The 18,259-nt window shown below is 35.3% G+C and overlaps 1 protein-coding gene across 1 annotated transcript in view; it reads left to right on the plus strand.

Moving 5' to 3' along the window:
- Positions 1-214: 214 nt before the first annotated feature.
- LOC138710631 (snurportin-1-like) overlaps positions 215-18,259 on the plus strand; it is a 29,182-nt gene continuing 11,137 nt past the window's right edge. Inside the window, exons 1-4 of the mRNA XM_069841655.1 lie at positions 215-306; positions 500-675; positions 15,431-15,524; positions 15,613-15,753. Of these exons, the coding sequence (XP_069697756.1) occupies positions 521-675; positions 15,431-15,524; positions 15,613-15,753 (390 nt within the window). The 5' untranslated portion in view covers positions 215-306; positions 500-520. The remainder of the gene's footprint in view (positions 307-499; positions 676-15,430; positions 15,525-15,612; positions 15,754-18,259) is intronic.

The raw sequence follows: 18,259 nt of genomic DNA on the forward strand, positions 1-18,259 counted from the left end.
CGCTTGTTTAACTTTGATCGAGATTGATACTCCGCAAATTGGCGTTGAAGATGGTCAAGTTAAGTGTCGACTTAACCATGGTCAAATTTTAATCGAGAATGGTGCACACGGGTGTCTGGTTATATAGGAGGTGGAATTCCGCTACCGTTGGCGACTCTGATACAGTTTTGTTTCTCACCTCACGTAATAATAGGGAATTTTACTTTATCCAGATGGTAGTAATGTATATAGTTTTGAACTGTGTTAGAAACAAGAGAGCTTGGTTAGAAATTACATTTTAAATCATAAAATACTTTTTCTTGTAAGGTAATACCATTTAGAAGGTCTAAATATATTGTGCTCAAATTATATTTTAAACATTCGCTCTCTGGTATAATTACTGAAGGAAATACTCGTTTCCATTGATGTCTTTTTTGTGTATTACCGGTATGTCTTGTTTCATGAATGCCCTTTGCTGTCATATTATGAGGTTATATTTTCATTTTATGAAACATTTCAGGATTGTTAATATCGGATAATTATGGACTCATTGGCAGAGAATCCAAGTAATTTATCTACATCACCTTCATTAAAAAGTAGTCAAACAGTTTATCCTAGACTATCGCAATACAAAGCACGCGACAGTATGCCCGATCAAGAAGAAAGGAGGAGACACCTCCTTGAAGAACAAAAAGCGTGAGTTATTTATAAAATTGGGAAAATTTTAGAATACGGATTGCACCTACCAAATTATGTCTTAAAATACCAAAAAGAGCAGATTTGTCTGCGTTTGTCGAATGCGCATCATTATATTTACGAAAAGGCACTTTTCAGTGCCAATAATTTATTTTGTGTGCACAAGGTTGGAATTTTGAAGTAAGAGGGAAAGGGTGCAAACCATGTTCTGGAGTTTATCCTTAAAATTAGTACGTGGAAGCATAATCATTCCTGACTTATTAATATCTTTACACGTGAGAAAGGAGTTCATTATAGGCTCTGGGTCAGACCTTGAAACATGTCATTTTGTTCATTTTTCTCATTAAAAGACGACAAACGATAGCGTACTTGAGAAAAAAAATGTTTATGTAAGAAAGAATGATATGTCACTTGAGTTTTTCTGATAATAATTGATTTTATTCACAGGGTGGAAATGAAATAATCTTGCAGCTTGGAAGGGACATTAGGGTATACGTAAATGAATAGGAAACCTATATTAAGTTTTGTGATTGAATGCACGGTTAATTAGATAATTAAATTTGAAGTTTGAGCAGTCCAGCAATATCGTCGCTAATACACACTACTACTGATACAGATGTAAGAGGTCAACGAACTCTGTGAGTCTCCATATATAAGTTGCATTCTGCCGAGACGTTGCCACTTGCTCGCTTCGTGCAATGGCTTGAATTTAGGGGTTTTTAAAATTAAATTTACATGAAAACCGCTCACGCTATTGAAACACGCTAGAGGGCTAAATTATTCTTTATTAGATTTCCTATCGATATAGACAAACATCACGATCCTACTCGCAATAATTACCGAATAAGAGATTGTTAAGCATTTTGGGAAAAAAACATTTGTCTGAAAAACTATGAACTTTCCACCAATATGATATAGTTTTTTTGTTACATAGGCCTATAACATGAGCTATTTGCTCTGGAAATCTGCAAGGCTATTTCACTTCCATCCTGTACTATATTTTGTATATTTCTGATAATTAAGTTTAGGTTTAGTGTAAAACTGATTTTTGTGCAGCGACACATTCTGGGAAATTACCATGATGTTAATATGTTCATGTAAATTTAAGTACCGGTACTTAGGCTAATGGATTTTCTGTATTTGATTGCTTTTTATTCGTCCTTGGACGATATTCTTTATAAAGTGAATGATTTAGTATTATAACCAGGGTTGTTGTAATTTAACCCGACCCAAAAAAACCATATGGGTTTTTTTTAAAAAAAAACCCCTTCAATGAAACCAGACACAAAACCCAAAAAAAACCATATATTTATTTCTCGTAATTTAATCAACATACAAAATATTACAAAAAGGTGCATCATATTTATTTACTCTAACAATTTGTCAGCAGAAGTTATTAATTAGGTAATGTTTCATTATAAAGAAAAAAATACTTTCATCAACACGGTGTTTTATTGTAGAATGGTATTAATATTAACTACATCACAATTCAGTCCTTAACATGCAGAAATCTGTAGATCTTCACTAATTTCTCAGCTTTTTCCTCTCCTAACTTATTTCTTAACTTTGACCAAACAAGCCCATAGGAGGAGAAGATTCTCTCAATGGATGCAGTGCTGGCAGGGCAAGAAATTAAACTTTTCACAAAGCTAATCAATCCTGTTGGCAAGTTCCCCTTTTTTGTTGTTTTCAATTCCATTATTTTCCACCATTTGTTTGGACTGAACTGTTGTACAACTGCGTCAGAAAACATAGTAGCAGGAAAATAATCAGAATCAGCAATCCTAAAAGACATAACACTTGTCACCCACTCTGGATGAATCTCTGTGAGCCAATTTTCTGCACTTTCCTCTTGATCTGCAGTTATTCTTGCCCCTCTGAATCTTGGATCTAACATATTAGCAAGATAGTGGAAGTGCAGGCTGCCAACTTAAGAATATTTAATAATAACACTAGTCAACAGCATTTTTTGTGCTGACAAACAGAATGCTGATTGTTACCAAGTCTGATGCGCTGATTACGAATATGTAATCAGATTTTTTCCATCACGTCAGGTTTCCGAGCACTGCAACAATGTTGTATTTTATGAATAGCCATAAATACAGTGCTGGCGTGAAGTAACTAGGTATTATTAATTGGCTGTGGAATTTTTAATATTGATGCAACCATAATGAAAATTGTGTGTTCATATAAATCATGAAATAGAGTTTGAACTTTTGCGCGTCCATAGTATAGATGGTGGCCGTGAGGTGTGGTTTGCGCAATGATAGCAAAGATGGTCGATCATCTGTTTGTTTGCGAACGAACTTCATGCTATGAAGTGTGGAATTCCGTTGTTTTCGTTCAGAGATGGTGCCATACAGAGAAAGAAAGGAATGCCACAATCCGTCCAGAGACAATAAAGAATTGGAAGCACGGATTCGGGACATTATCACCAATGCCCCACGCAACTTCCTCCAGAAGACTGTGGATTCCATTACCGGCCGCTTGAGGAAACTGTTGGAAGCCACAGGAGCCTACGTTTAATTTCGATATGTGCATACGTATTCCCATTTAACAAGGTACACATGAAATAAATTTCAATAATTTAGCTTTATAAATATAGAATTTATACACATTTTTCAATACCTAGTATACATGTACCAAGTCCCTCTTCACTTGACAAATCTGAATCATGGTTTATTGATACTTGAAAGAAAATATAGTCTTACAGGGTGCCTGGTAATGAAAACAGAGACAGTCAGTCTGTATTTTGTTAGATCGGGTCTAGAGGTTTTGTTAGTAGTGTGAACTGTTCTGTGTGAAATGAAATGAAGAAGCAAAGGCGCAGTTGTAAAACTTTCCGAACCAATGGTATGGTGTGAACAAAAGAACCGCGAAGATGACTGTTATTTCTGCTTAACCAATGTTACTGGATTTTCTTAAAAAAATAGGAGACTCATTCAGTTTCCTAATCTCCCTTCAGCTATAAGACCAATACCTCATGGAGAAAATTTAACTGTTCCCATTCCACCTTCTACATGGCAAGAAGAATCGGAATCTGACATAACGACATCTGATGATGTGCAGCCCTTTACATCAAGGGATGACGTCTACACTCCAGATGAAGAGAGAGAAGAAAAGCCACATTTAAAACATAGGTGGAATTCAACGATCTGGTACGTGATTTGTACTTAACTAAACAGCTTCTAGAATATCGTCTTCAGGAATGGAAGGTGATGGATAAAGATACTAATGTTTCAGTATTTACAAACATAAATAAGGATCGATTATCATTTTTCATAGTTACAGATTCTGGAGTTTGTACATGCAGCGATGTAAATGGACTGATTAAAACTAGATATTACACATAATGCTGAAGAGTGGCGCATATTTATAGATGCTTTTAAAATTAGTCTGAAAGCCGTTCTGTTACACAATCGTAATAAACTTTCCTATATATCTGTAGCATACAGTGCAGCAATGAAAGAAACATAGGAAAACATGCGTCGTATTCTTGAAGTCATTAAAATGTGAAAAACATTGTTGGCATATTTGCGGGATCTTAAAGTCTTCTACATGGAATGCAGAGTGGATTCACTAAATATGCTTTTTTCTGTGCCTTTGGGACAGCCGAGATACTCAGCATCACTATATAATCAAGGAATGGCCAAGAAGAGAAGATTTCACTCCTGGGAAACATAATGTAAAATTTAAACCTTTAGTTGACCCACAAAAAATATATCTCCATCCTTTACACATTAAATTAGGGCTCATGAAGAACTTTATGAAAGGTATGGACACAACAGGCAAAGGCTTCAAATATCTACGAAGATTATTCCCTGGCTTGAGTGCTGCAAAATTAAAACAAGGAATATTCATTGGACCTGAGGTTAAAAAAATGATGCGTGATCGATTTTTTTAGAAAAATTAACTCCAAATGAACGTGTAGCATGGGAGTCATTTAAAAGTGTTGTGAATGAGTTCCTCAGCACCAAGCAGGAAGAAAATAATGACTAGTTCAGAGTCTCTTTCAAAATTATAAGAATTTTGGATACAGGATATTTGTCAAAATTCACTTCCTGCATTCTCATTTAGATTTTTCCTAAAAACTTGGGTGCAGTGAGTGACGAACAAGGGGAACGCTTTCACCAAGACATTTTACAGATGGAATACCGTTATAAAGGGAGATGGGATCCATCTATGATGAGTGATTACTGCTCGTTCATACAAAAAGATAATATTAAAACACACACAAAAAAGTGTTTTAAAGTGATGCCTGCCTTCCACTACGTAAATGTAAATAGCTATTTACATCATTATAACATGAAGGATACTTAATTTTTAGTACTAACACCACTATAATAGTGAAAGATTATGTTTATGCATTCTGCATTAGATATTAAAAATGTGGAACTGCTTAGTTAGTATCGAACTTTTCAGAAGTGTAATAAGGGTAATAACTGAAAATCTGAGGGTTCTGCTGAAAAATGGGTTCCATTTTTGGATTCAGCATGGCAAATATGTGGATAGTAACAATGTTTCATTTCGGCACAATTTTCAAAGTTAAAATTTGTTGACTAGTGTAATTTACCAATCTTTGCTTATTTAATTTACCAGTTTTTGCTCATGAAGTAGTTCTTAGAATATGTTGGTGTTCTGAATCACTTAGTCACGAAATTGAACTATTTAATACCCATTAGAGAAAAACCCAATAAAACCCAAAGAAACCCATAAAAGCCCAGTAAAACCCACTGGGTTGGGTCTTTTTTTAAATACCCGGGTTTTTCTCAACCCTGATTATAACATACTGATATTGATGTCATTAGACGTGTACTCCTCAGTATAAATATTACTACTGCATAAGAAAGTAGCCTATCCATTACTCTACCAGTAGTTGAGACACTAAGAAGTGCTTGCTACATTTTCAGTGAATTATAAAAACTAATTGAGCAAAATCTTTGAAAACTATAGGAACTTGATAAAATACCTTGAAAATGCCTTGGATTTATAGTACTGATTAGTAGAAATTTATGTGATTACTGGGAGAACTGTAAACCCACCCCACCCGCTCTAAATATGTACCTTACTTATATACAAAAATCGTCGCAAGTGAATGAAGAATGCGGCCATATTTCTTTAATGTAACAGTGGGTTTCAGTGTCGCCAACATAATAATAATACTACATACCTAATCTAATCTAACCTAACCCTGTAGTGACATTTTTCACATTTAGTATAATTTCGTTTGCATTTATTGCCGGCCCTGCTTCTTGTGCCAGTAGCCATCTAGTAGAAGTGGATTGTAATTCGAGAAAGGAAATATGGTGAATTACATTTAGTTCGTCCACTGTATATTTTGTGATGTATTAAATGTGTTAATGTAGTAATAATTATATTATATAGCACAATAAGAATTGAAGTGTGTTGCAGTTATGATAAAAGTATTGAAAATTGGTTTATAGCGCCACATTGGCAGTGATAAAAGTGTGCAATACCTATTTGTTCAGTGGCTGATGGTTACTCTATATTGACCCTTCAAACTTCAAACCTTGTAAGTTGAAAGTTGAATTGGACTATTACATCAATGATATGCTAAAAATTAAGAAATTAAAATGTTTTCTAGATATTAAGTGGACTTCTTAATTGCAAACCATAAAAACAATACCGTTTATGACTATTTAGCCTTCTGCATCTGTAATCATTAACTCTACTGTAGACAATCTCCTGAACCAATCAAAGAGATTTTGGCAAGATGTGAAATCTTGAAACTATGCTTATTTTCATCAGATGCATCAGTACCAGTTCAGTAGGATTATTATGGCAACATTTTTAGGGACACAAAATACCACAAAATAAAATAGTTTTGTCGCCCTAGGTGGTGCAGTCAGTATAGCTCTAGCCTTCTGTGCCCATGGTTGCGGGTTCAATCCCAGCCCTGGTCAGTGGCATATAAGTGTGCTTCAATGCGACAGGCTCATGTCAGCAGATTTACTGGCATGTAAAAGAGCTCCTGTGGAACAAAATTCCAGCACACCGGTGACGCTGATATAACCTCAGCAGTTGCGTCTTTAAATAAAACAACCTTTAAAATAGTTTTTATCAACAGAGTTTTGTCAGGTTATCAGGTGACTAATTTGTTCCCTCATGGCATCCTACCTAACCTTGTAAGTGAGAGTGGGGCCACTTGTCACTGGTAGTTGGTCAACATGTCGCTAATCTATCTCCTCATCAAACTCTACCTGACCTTGTCACTAACTGTAGGGTTATTTTTCTCTGACATTGTGTCAACTTGTCTTTAATCTATCTTCTCATAAAACTGTACGTAACTTTGCCATAGACAGTGTGGTTAAATCTGTATTACCATATTTGTAATTTTGTAAATGATTAATATAATAACATTTGTTGAAATATTTACGCAGTTTCATGATGGAGTGAAATAAAGAAATAGTACTTGATGATTAATCAGGAACGGTGCTACATGAAGGTTGCTAACAAGAAATGAGATCTGGTTACTGAACTAATACCATTTCACCTATAGTAGGGAGCAAAGATATTGGCGGGTCGTACTTAGCATAATTTTGCACGTACCACCCCCTCTCTTCTGACCTGTGCATTGGGATGGCTGACTGGCAGTGTGTCGATGCGTTCGGGTGTAGTTGCTTGCAAGCCAATCGTTGGGTATTGAGAGAGTAGTCATCGTAGCTGTTGTCTGTTCACCGTGCACATATTCAAACAGTAATTTTCAATACTAACAGTGGAATTGCTTCTGTGCCTAGTTGAGCGACATGTCTAGAAAGGGAGCGGATACGGAGAGCCAAGCGAAAGGAATTATTCATAGTGTTTACGAATACTTAAAAAAACTTTAATTAATACAACAAATTAAAATTTTCGTAATGTGATTGAAATTCTGGTTATTAAGAGAATGAGGAAAACAGGAATTAGGTCACTATAAGTTTAAGTGAAATATTTTAAGATCTGATAGTATATTGGCAATATACTCATTGCAGTGAAGTAAATAGTTAAAAACCATTGTGTTAGTATTATTATTATTATTATTATTATTATTATTATTATTATTATTATTATTATTATTATTAAATTTGCACTGACGGATTTCATTTAATATAGTATTACTAGCCATTGTTAAGTCAATTATATTATATAAAATAAAACCTCAGTACCGACACAATACTATTTACAAATTATTTACATCGTCAACACCAGTGATTTTACTCACGGGACTGGCTTCTTCTTTTCTTGCAACCCTTGTTTTGTTCAAAAGGTCTCTGGTCACTGCTGTCAGTTGGTCACCTGCTGTGATTCTTTCTGCCGGAAGGTCCCTGTTGATTTTCTTTGTCGCAATCCCAGGACCGCTGCCATCATTTTTGGCCTCATTTCTGAACAGCTGGAGCCATTCATCACGACTTCTACTCTTTGTGAAGCGGATGACAATCGGACGCGTCTTCCCTGGCCTGGATGGTATGCTATGTGCTACGCTTACATCATGTTGCACCAATTCACTACCGCCTATGACTTCCGATATTTGGTCAATGACTTCATAAGTTGATTGTTCATCGATCTCCGGAACTCCAAATAGCATTATATTGTCTCTGCGTGTGTACTGCTGCAGATCACTCACTTCCTGTTTGAGATGGTCATTTTCTTGCACTAGCCTCTTCATCTCCTTCTGCGTGGAGTTGAGTTCATGTCTTGTGTGCGCCAATTCCTCTAAGACTGTCGAACTTGGAAGATATGAATTCAGCTGATTTTCTTAGTTCATTCACCTCAAAATACGAATGCTATTCGATATCAGTATAGTAGTTATAAAATCATGTCGCATATTGTATACCAGTAGTTTGTATGATAACAAATGACGTGTTCACATGTGATGTTGTTTAATGAAATAATTAAAATGCTGCGCACAGTAATTACACTAAATACTGACACACAGACAGTGTTTATATATAAACACTATTTCGATGTTACAGACTTTAGGTTACGTAGCGAGGAGTGAAAGATGTTTCGGAAGCGACCCTTCGAAGAACGTTTACAGCTAAAGTACGGGTGGAACGTGGGTTGGGTTAGTATGAAGGGGTATACCTCCATCCGCCAATATTCCTGCTCCCTACTATACCTTGAAAATTAGTTTGTGTCATTGCAGCATTTTAAAGCCATCACCTTTGCCTCTGTGTCACTTATTTCTTGAATGATACAGTCCAGTCTTGTCTGGAAAAGATACAGTAGCCTACGTAATAAAGTCCCCCTGGTTTCCAATTGAGGGGGTCAGCGCAACAGTGGTCTAACTCTCCATGCGAAAAATTAAATATTGACACCATCTGTTGCTTTTGACGTGAACCATTTTCCTACGAAGTGGGATAGCCCAGTTCACCATGTAGCTTGTTACAAAGCATCTAATCTTTGCCCTAAAAATTTCCATTGTGTTTGAATGCAACATTGGTCCAACCTCGAACAGCCAATATGAAGTCACGAGTAACAACAACAAATCTGGCTGACGTTCATGTTAATAATGATGCCTTAAGTGTTGGAAATGAAGAAAATAACATGAAAATGTTGGAAAATAATAATATTGCAGGTCATGGTGCTGATGAAATAATAGGTGTCACATTTAGTTCATTATACCTCTAAAAATCTCCAAAATATTGATAAATTAATTCTGTATTCTGATAACTGTTTCGCCCAAAACAAAAATATATTATAGTGTGTTTTTGGTTACAAACTATTCACAAAAGATATGTTAAAGAAATGGAACAGAAATAGCTAGATTCAGGTCATAGTTACCTAGGCCTACCCTGTGATAGGGAATTTGGGCTAATAGAGAAGAAAAAAAAAAAGTGCAAAAATGTTTATACACCTACTGAGTGGGTACAAATTATCAAAGATAGTAGGACAGGTAAAAAAAAGATTTAATTTAACTGAAACACGAAGACTGATTTTGTAAATGCAAAGCCTTTAACTGATAGAATAACTAATTGCAAATTTACTGAGGATAAAAACCCTATTGCTTTCAGTCACATTACAGTCTTGAAGCTCTTTATAACTAATTTATTACAAAAGAAATAATATTAATAAACAAACCTTGAAAACCAACAAGGTGAGTGTATGCATCTACAAATTATAGATTGTTCTGACATATAGCAAGCATTGCGAATCTTCAACAAAACTACAACATTTATGGGATCACAAAACAGCTGTTTACAATGAACTTGAAAATCAATGGCGTAACTTTATTGATATAGCAGGCGAGACCCAACAATTTGGCTAGGATTATGATACACCACAAACCACAAGTAAAACTATAAAAATGTAGTTTATACAATATTTAGAAGAATTGTCAATCACCTTGTCATTATTAATAACCGTAAAAATTGGCAAAGACTGCAGCCATATTTTCATTTATTGTCTTGTTTTTATCGCCAACACGCACTTAGTTTATAATACATCAACAATTAATGTTTGGTACGACCATGAACATAATTCCATCGACACATACTTATATTGTAACATTAATTTACATTGAAAATAGGCATTAACACAAACACATGTTCTGTATCGTAGGCCTTCGCATGACAGTTAATTACAGTGTTGCCAACGTATTGCTCCGGCTTGTAACTGAAGAAGGTTCTGTCCATGCCCAAATTCCACAATACTATTAATAATTTTTATGAGGTCGAAAAGAGAGCACACACTGTAAAAGCTGATCTTTCGAAATTGCGTTAAGATTTTGTCTTTAAGGGATAAGCAACCATCTTGAAGAAAATTAAAAATAAATTGAGGTATTGATGGAAGAAAATGGAAACCAACAGGTGCCTACTACCGGTACTTGAAAGGAGCAGCTTTCGCATTGCATGTATTGCATACTTATGGCCATCACAAGATTCCAGCAAGAAAGTAGACCAATTATATACTAGCTTCATTGCTAATGTAAGATCTTGGAATATAATAAATGAAATGAATTGAAAAAAAAAGAAATAGTGATGAAACCACATTCACAGCTCCCACATGTCTCCAAAGCCTGGTCAGATGATGGTGCACATGGACTTAAATCACCTTTATCCAAGGGAAAGTACCTCATTATTGTACACACCAGCAGTGAAAAAAGTTTCATACCTAATGCGCTCATGATATTCAATCCAGCCAAACTATCGGAGATTAGCATGAAGAAACGAATGCTACTAATTGTGTGCACTGGATAAAAGAAATTTTTCTTCCAAATATGCTACCTTGCTCAGTTTTGGTGATAGAAAATGCATCATATCACAATGTCCAGTATGATAAGCCCTCTAATATAAAGAAGTAGAAGATATAGAACTGGTTAACACAGAATAACATCTCATTCACTGAGGATATGTTCAAGGCCAAACTGTATGCACTCATGAAGGTTCATAAGACGAAAGCAAAGAAATTCGTTTCAGATCAAATCCTCAGCAAACATGGTCATTACATGAGTAATGATTAGCATGTCTAACAGTGAAACGAGCAGGCCCAGGTTCATATCCTCGTTAATGCAAGTTACCTGGTTGAGGTTTTTTTCAGGGTTTTCCCTCAATCCAATAAGAGCAAATGTCAGGTAACTTTTGGTGTTGGACACTGGATTCATTTCACTGGCATTATCACCTTCATTTCATTTAGATGCTAGATAACCATCCCAGTCGACAAAGCATTGTAAAATGAATCAAATAGGCTTAATAATAAAAAACGTATTCATATTGTACTTCGTCTGCCAGCTTTTTACCCAGATTTGGATAAAAAATATTGGATGGTGTAAAACAAAGGGATGGTTGCTGTATCTGAATCGATATGATGACACTATGCAGTGAATCAAGCACTTGAAGAAGTGATCCTAATGGATTCAACAATCATTCCAACAAAAGGAGGTTGCACAATAAGCCTAAGGTTGTGGTGCTTGCATGCGGGCCCTCCTCTGAAGGAAAAAAAAATGGGTGATACAGCGTAATGTAACATTAAAACTGGATGATATATGGGAGTTGTGCACACGGAAATTTTCATAGGTTGGGAGAGTAAATGGAGTGTGTTTGTTGTTACGTTCTTGACTTGAAAAACAGTGTATTGAAACAAGGTTTGTTGCAACCACAAATAGAATGCTTTGTTATCAACTTCAGTCGCAGTAGCAATGAGATTCTTGCAGCTAGCCTACTTCAAAGCAAAGAATAATAATAAAAAACGTATTCATATTGTACTTCGTCTGCCAGCTTTTTACCCAGATTTGGATAAAAAATATTGGATGGTGTAAAACAAAGGGATGGTTGCTGTATCTGAATCGATATGATGACACTATGCAGTGAATCAAGCACTTGAAGAAGTGATCCTAATGGATTCAACAATCATTCCAACAAAAGGAGGTTGCACAATAAGCCTAAGGTTGTGGTGCTTGCATGCGGGCCCTCCTCTGAAGGAAAAAAAAATGGGTGATACAGCGTAATGTAACATTAAAACTGGATGATATATGGGAGTTGTGCACACGGAAATTTTCATAGGTTGGGAGAGTAAATGGAGTGTGTTTGTTGTTACGTTCTTGACTTGAAAAACAGTGTATTGAAACAAGGTTTGTTGCAACCACAAATAGAATGCTTTGTTATCAACTTCAGTCGCAGTAGCAATGAGATTCTTGCAGCTAGCCTACTTCAAAGCAAAGAATATCAGTGGCATAAAGAAGCTACTCATAGAGTAGGTGTTACAGATATACTCACTAAAGTTTGCCTATAAGTCTCAAGTCCTTTTGATAGAGTATATAATTATATAACTTAGTCGACTCTCGATAATTTGCGTGTGGTTAATTCGCGATTTTTTTCTGGGTGAGGGGGGGGACGAAGTAGCATCATTTCCTCCTCTCAAACTTCTCTCCTCTCTTCCTCATTCCAACATCTTTCAACCCATATTAGCATGATTTTTTTTTGTATAATGAAATCCAGTAAGTGAATGGGTAAATACTAAATAGTGGTATTTATTTGTTTGTTTGTGTGTTTGGTTTTTTGTGTATTTATTTCTTTGTGTATTTATTTCTTTGTTCGTATATTTATTTCTTTGTTTGTGTATTTATTTATTTGTTCGTGTATTTATTTCTTTGTTTGTGTATTTATTTCTTTGTTTGTTTTTTTGTGTATTTATTTCTTTGTTTGTGTATTTATTTCTTTGTTCGTCTATTTATTTCTTTGTGTGTTTGTTTGTTTGTGTGTTTATTTGTGTGTTTGTTTTTTTGTGTATTTATTTCTTTGTTTGTTTATTTAATTAATGAGAGTCTGATTGTGATGATTGCCATAAATGTGTTGCTGCTTCATCTAGGAATCTTGTACCTCTCAGCTTCTATCCATTCCTATCCCCTCGTGGGCCTGAAGCTCTAGGGTTGCAACGTAGTTGGCCATATCAAGTGCTAAAAAAAGTTACGAAAATATCCTACCTCTATAAAAAATATCCCCCAAGTCATGTAACTATCCTGGTTTGAGTGAACAGCATCAATTGCAAATGACTGTAGGGGAAACAGTGGACAAAGTAGAAGTGTTCAAATGGAAAATAACATCATACACATTCAAGAATCAATCCCGACCAGCCCACGGAAACCAACTCCTTTATTACCACTGGGAACCTGTATCTCCCAATGATAACTTTACAGAACTCTCCATTTGAATTTGGAAACGAAGTCTTACCACCTATAAATTGTACAAGCACTTTCAAATGTTGATATAATTTTCCATGTAGAGGTTGAAGAGATTTTTCACAAGTGCATTTGGTGAACATTGAATTGATAGAGCTGGCCTTTACTATGTCCGGCAAGATGCCCTGACATATGTCTCTGCGACTTTTGGTTATGGGGAATATAAAATGAAATCTCATGATATTCATGACCGTAAAGAACACATATTACAAGTTATTCGTACTAAACCGCTAGAAATGTGTCAAAAAGTTACAGATTCAATGGTGGAAAGAATGTATGCATCCATTAACAAACAAGGATCACAGGTAGAAGGATTGTTTTAGTTATATTTATAGTGTATAGTTTATTAAACGCATCATTAAAAGTTCCCCTTTCAGTGGTAATAATTTTTTGCCCATTCCTGTATAATCATTACATGAGCATTCCTCAATGCATTTGTATGTGTGCCAGGACTCACGACCAGTGTATGGGACCAGTGACCACCCAGCATCGTGATGCATTTGGGAAGCTACAGTAGGTAGTCAACACGCGGTTATGAAAACCAACTATAACAGCTGGGGGGATCATTGTGCTAATCAATCACAATATACCCCTATACTGGTTGAATGCTGTAGCACCCAGTTGTTCTTGTTGTTGACTTTATTGCCTGACTCTTCTGTTGAAAAGCAGTGACTACAATGAAAAGTAAAGTAGATAAATTATGATCTGATTATATCAGCCATTAAGGAGTTACAGCAGATTGAATCCTATGAATGTGACAGTGGTTTTGAGTAGAACTAAGAATTATTCACTTAAAATATACAGAAATATGCATTACAAATATTGTATTAGTCATAAAATAAACATACCTCAGTTTGGAAGCAGATTTTCAAATTCCCTCCTCCCACTTCAATGCACTTGGCTGCACGATGTGAATGACGCACATAGTGTTCTGTACCTCGGCATGCACAGTATGGGACATTCCTATCTTAACCACCCCTCCCCCCCCCCCTTACTTTACATCACAGCACAAGTCTGTGTGATGAATCTTGTCTCACTGTGAAAAGAGAGAGAAAGGAGATATGTCTTACCTCGTCTGTGTTGTTATTGCGATGGGGGGAGTGAAGCGATGCCAATGGCGGAAGGGACTAGTTGATACATTCTGTAGCGCAAAATAAAGTAACAAAATATCTCTCTTCGTACTGTATAGTTTCGTCACTGAGCTTGTCTTTCAAGAAATTGAGTTCCGGTACCCTGTACAATAACAAGATTTTGAAAGGAATTTGAAAATTCACAACCCTCCTATAATCTCCACCCTCATTTGAAGGGACTTGGTTTTATTGCTACTGAGACAAGATAAACCTTACCAGGTAGTTGTTTAGTGTACATTCCAATATTTGTATTACGATGCAAGTGACTACAAAGTCTGATTCACAGTATGACGTTTGGATTTTTACGAATAACTTTCATACTAATCATAATCAAACCCATGTCCATACGATATTTTATGTTCAAAATGGCCTATAAAACTGATTCCTAAAGCACGAATCATTAGACGTGAAACCCTGTATATTTGGAGACTATTCAAAGCAAGAATCAACTACTGATAATTGGAAAAAAAATTTGTAGGCTTTTTTTTTAGTAGGTTATTTAATGATACTCTATCAAGTACTAGGTTATTTAGCATCAATGAAATTTATAATAGCGAGATGGGGCCATGGATTCGCTGTAGATTACATGACATTCGCCTTATGGTTGAGGAAAACGTCAGAAAAAATCCAACCAAGTAATCGGCCCAAGTGGGAATCGAACCCATGCCCGAGCGCAGCTCCGGATCAGTAGGCAAGTCACTCTGCCGACTGAGCTATGCCAGTGGCTGCATTTGTTTTAGCACAGTTGTCCTATAATGCAGTCACAACACGCATCCCCTATAAAAAATACACTCTGCAGTATATTATATATTAATGGAGTGGTGATGTTTAGTTCTATTTTACCTTACTATATCTATTTTGAAGAAAGAAATGTCCTTTTGTTTACACCATCTAACATTATACATTGTTCTTAGATGTTGGTACTATATTAATTTTTTTAATATCAAAACAGGAAGCGAAGGGAGTTATTTAATGAGAACCGTGGACTGATAGAGGAAGTAGTCGCCCTTGCTGAGGAAAATGACATGGAATGGTCAGAAATTCAGGTGAAGTGAATTTTATTGAAATGATAACTCATAACTTTTATGTGATTAAAATAAAATATAAAAATGAATTCAAATTTTTTTCTTGCAGGCCAAACGAAAACAACACAATGTATATAAAAACCTGTTGATGTTCTCTGAATGGCTGTTGAATATTCCAGAGGATTTTGAACAGTTATGGTACATGGTTCCATGTCCAGTGGGTCGCAGAACGTTGATTGTGGCTACTGCAGTAGGTTGAGTAAATGGTATAATACACAGTCAGTTGACAGTTGCATGTTTAGGTTAAGAACAGGAATTTCACGAAACTTACTAGTAACTGTTTGTGTAGTTTGTACTTTGTTGTAGGTTTTCACAAATATACAAGTGGCAAGTAACTTACAGCCTACATCATATATGATTACAGCTAAAAATTGTTCAGTATTATTTACAAGTACAGAAGAACCACACTCTAGTATATACAGTCACGAAGCTCAATACGTAGGGAATATGCATCTGTTGACAGTTGAGGCAATAGTAGCGATCCAAGTGGCTAGCTACTATTAAGTTCATCACAGACTCTCCCTAGCAGACAACAAAATATATTTTACTTTCGTTATTATGTTCTTTTGGAAAAATTAACACCTTCCCATTATTAGTGAAATATTAAATACATAAGGTTCACATATTTATTATTTTCTTGAAGTATATTAAATTCAACCACAATCTTGAAGATACAAGAATAGTAATAATCAGGGAAAGGATTTATATGTAAATACATATTTACTTATAAAGCTAATATAATTTATATTTTGCATTATCTTTATGTTTCACAATGTGTAGGGTTGAAAAATCCTACTTTTATTTTCCATATTTTTCCATATTTTAGAGTTTAGTACATATTTTCGTTAATTTCCATATATTTTCCATATTTCATATAAAACAGTCCATATTATATTAGGTTTAACAATAAAACAAAACAAAATTCCATTAACTTTTAAAAATACATTTCAACAATAGAGATTTAAACACATGTTCAGTAATCCCTTTAACATCAGAGTTATTTGAAAATTAGCAGTCCTATCAACAATGGGAAAGTAAGTTACAAAACTGTATTAATTTAATTTAAAATTTTTAACAGACTTCAGTTGTGCAGCTCAACAGTTAAATGCCAGTCAGAGTACACATAGGTTCAGTTTTGTAAATCATACTATAAAGACGGTAAATATGCCAAAAGTACGTCATTCAGTCAATTTAAAATCAAAACTAACAAGTTACATTTCAGAATTTAAAGAAGATGGTTTATCAACTGACAATAAAATATTATTTTGTAATTTGTGTCAGTGTGCAGTATCATCTACACAAAAGTTCCTGGTGCAACAACACATTACAACTAGTAAACATCAGGCCAACAAACAACTAAATTCCAAGCAGAGACAATTGTTTTTAACACAACCAACAACATCGAATGTAAGATCTGAGTTTAACATCGACCTGTGCCGTTCTCTCATCTCTGCTGATATTCCTCTCTACAAACTAAAGAATAAGGTCTTCAGGGAATTCCTTGAAAAATATACTCAACATACAATCCCGGATGAGTAACACTTAGGAAGACGTATGCTCCATCCATCTACGATGAGACAATACAGAAGATAAGAGATGAAATTAAAGATAGTTCAATTTGGGTTTCCATTGATGAGACTCCCGACAAAGAAGGTAGACTTGTTGGTAATGTAGTTATCGGTTTGTTAAGTGAACAATATTCTGAACGAATTCTTTTACATTGTGATGTTCTAGAAAAGTGCAATAACAAAACTATAAGCTATGGGTATCCTGTGGCCAAAGGGTATTATGTACGATAATGTGTTATTCTTTATTAGCGATGCTGCCCCTTATATGGTCAAAGCTGGACAAGCATTATCTGTTGTATATCCTAAATTGACTCATTTTACTTGTGTGGCGCATGCATTTCATCGTGTGGCAGAAGTGGTCAGAGACAATTTCCCTAAAGTAGATTTGTTGATTTCATCAGTGAAAAAAGTATTTCTCAAAGCTCCCAGTAGAGTTAACGTGTTGAAAGAAATGTACCCTGAAATTCCATTGCCACCAAAGCCAATTTTAACTAGATGGGGTACATGGCTAGAAGCAGTTGAATATTATGCCGAACATATAGACTCTATTAACAATGTTCTCCTTGCATTGGACTCTGAAGATGCAGTCTCAATTGATACTGCGAAAACAGTTACCTGTGACATTAGTGTGAAGAATGACTTAGCTCACATTCAGCATACATTTTCATGCATCATAAAAACGCTCAAAAGTCTCCAAAATAGGCACCTTTCACTATCTGAAAGTTTTGAAATTATAAATAGTACTGTGGAACAACTGAATCGTGGTAGAGGTAAAGTTGCAGATGAAGTAAGAGCTAAGGTGGACACTGTACTTTCAAAAAACCCTGGATATGAAGAACTACAAAAGGTTGTTGCTGTGATGAGTGGTGAATCAACAGTGAAGATTAACTTGGACTTATCCCCAGCAGACATTGTGAAATTGAATTATGTACCAGTTACTTCTTGTGACGTCGAACGCTCTTTTAGTCAGTATAAATCTATCCTCAGAGACAATAGAAGAAGATTCACTTTTCAGCACTTGAAAGATATGTTTGTAACCTATTGTTATGGTAACAGACAATAAAAATTGTGTTTTGTTGAAACTACATTGGAAGATAAGGTACGTCCATTATATTTTTTGTTTAGTTT

Source organism: Periplaneta americana, chromosome 12 (genome assembly GCF_040183065.1).
Source record: "Periplaneta americana isolate PAMFEO1 chromosome 12, P.americana_PAMFEO1_priV1, whole genome shotgun sequence".
NCBI lineage: Eukaryota > Metazoa > Arthropoda > Insecta > Blattodea > Blattidae > Periplaneta > Periplaneta americana.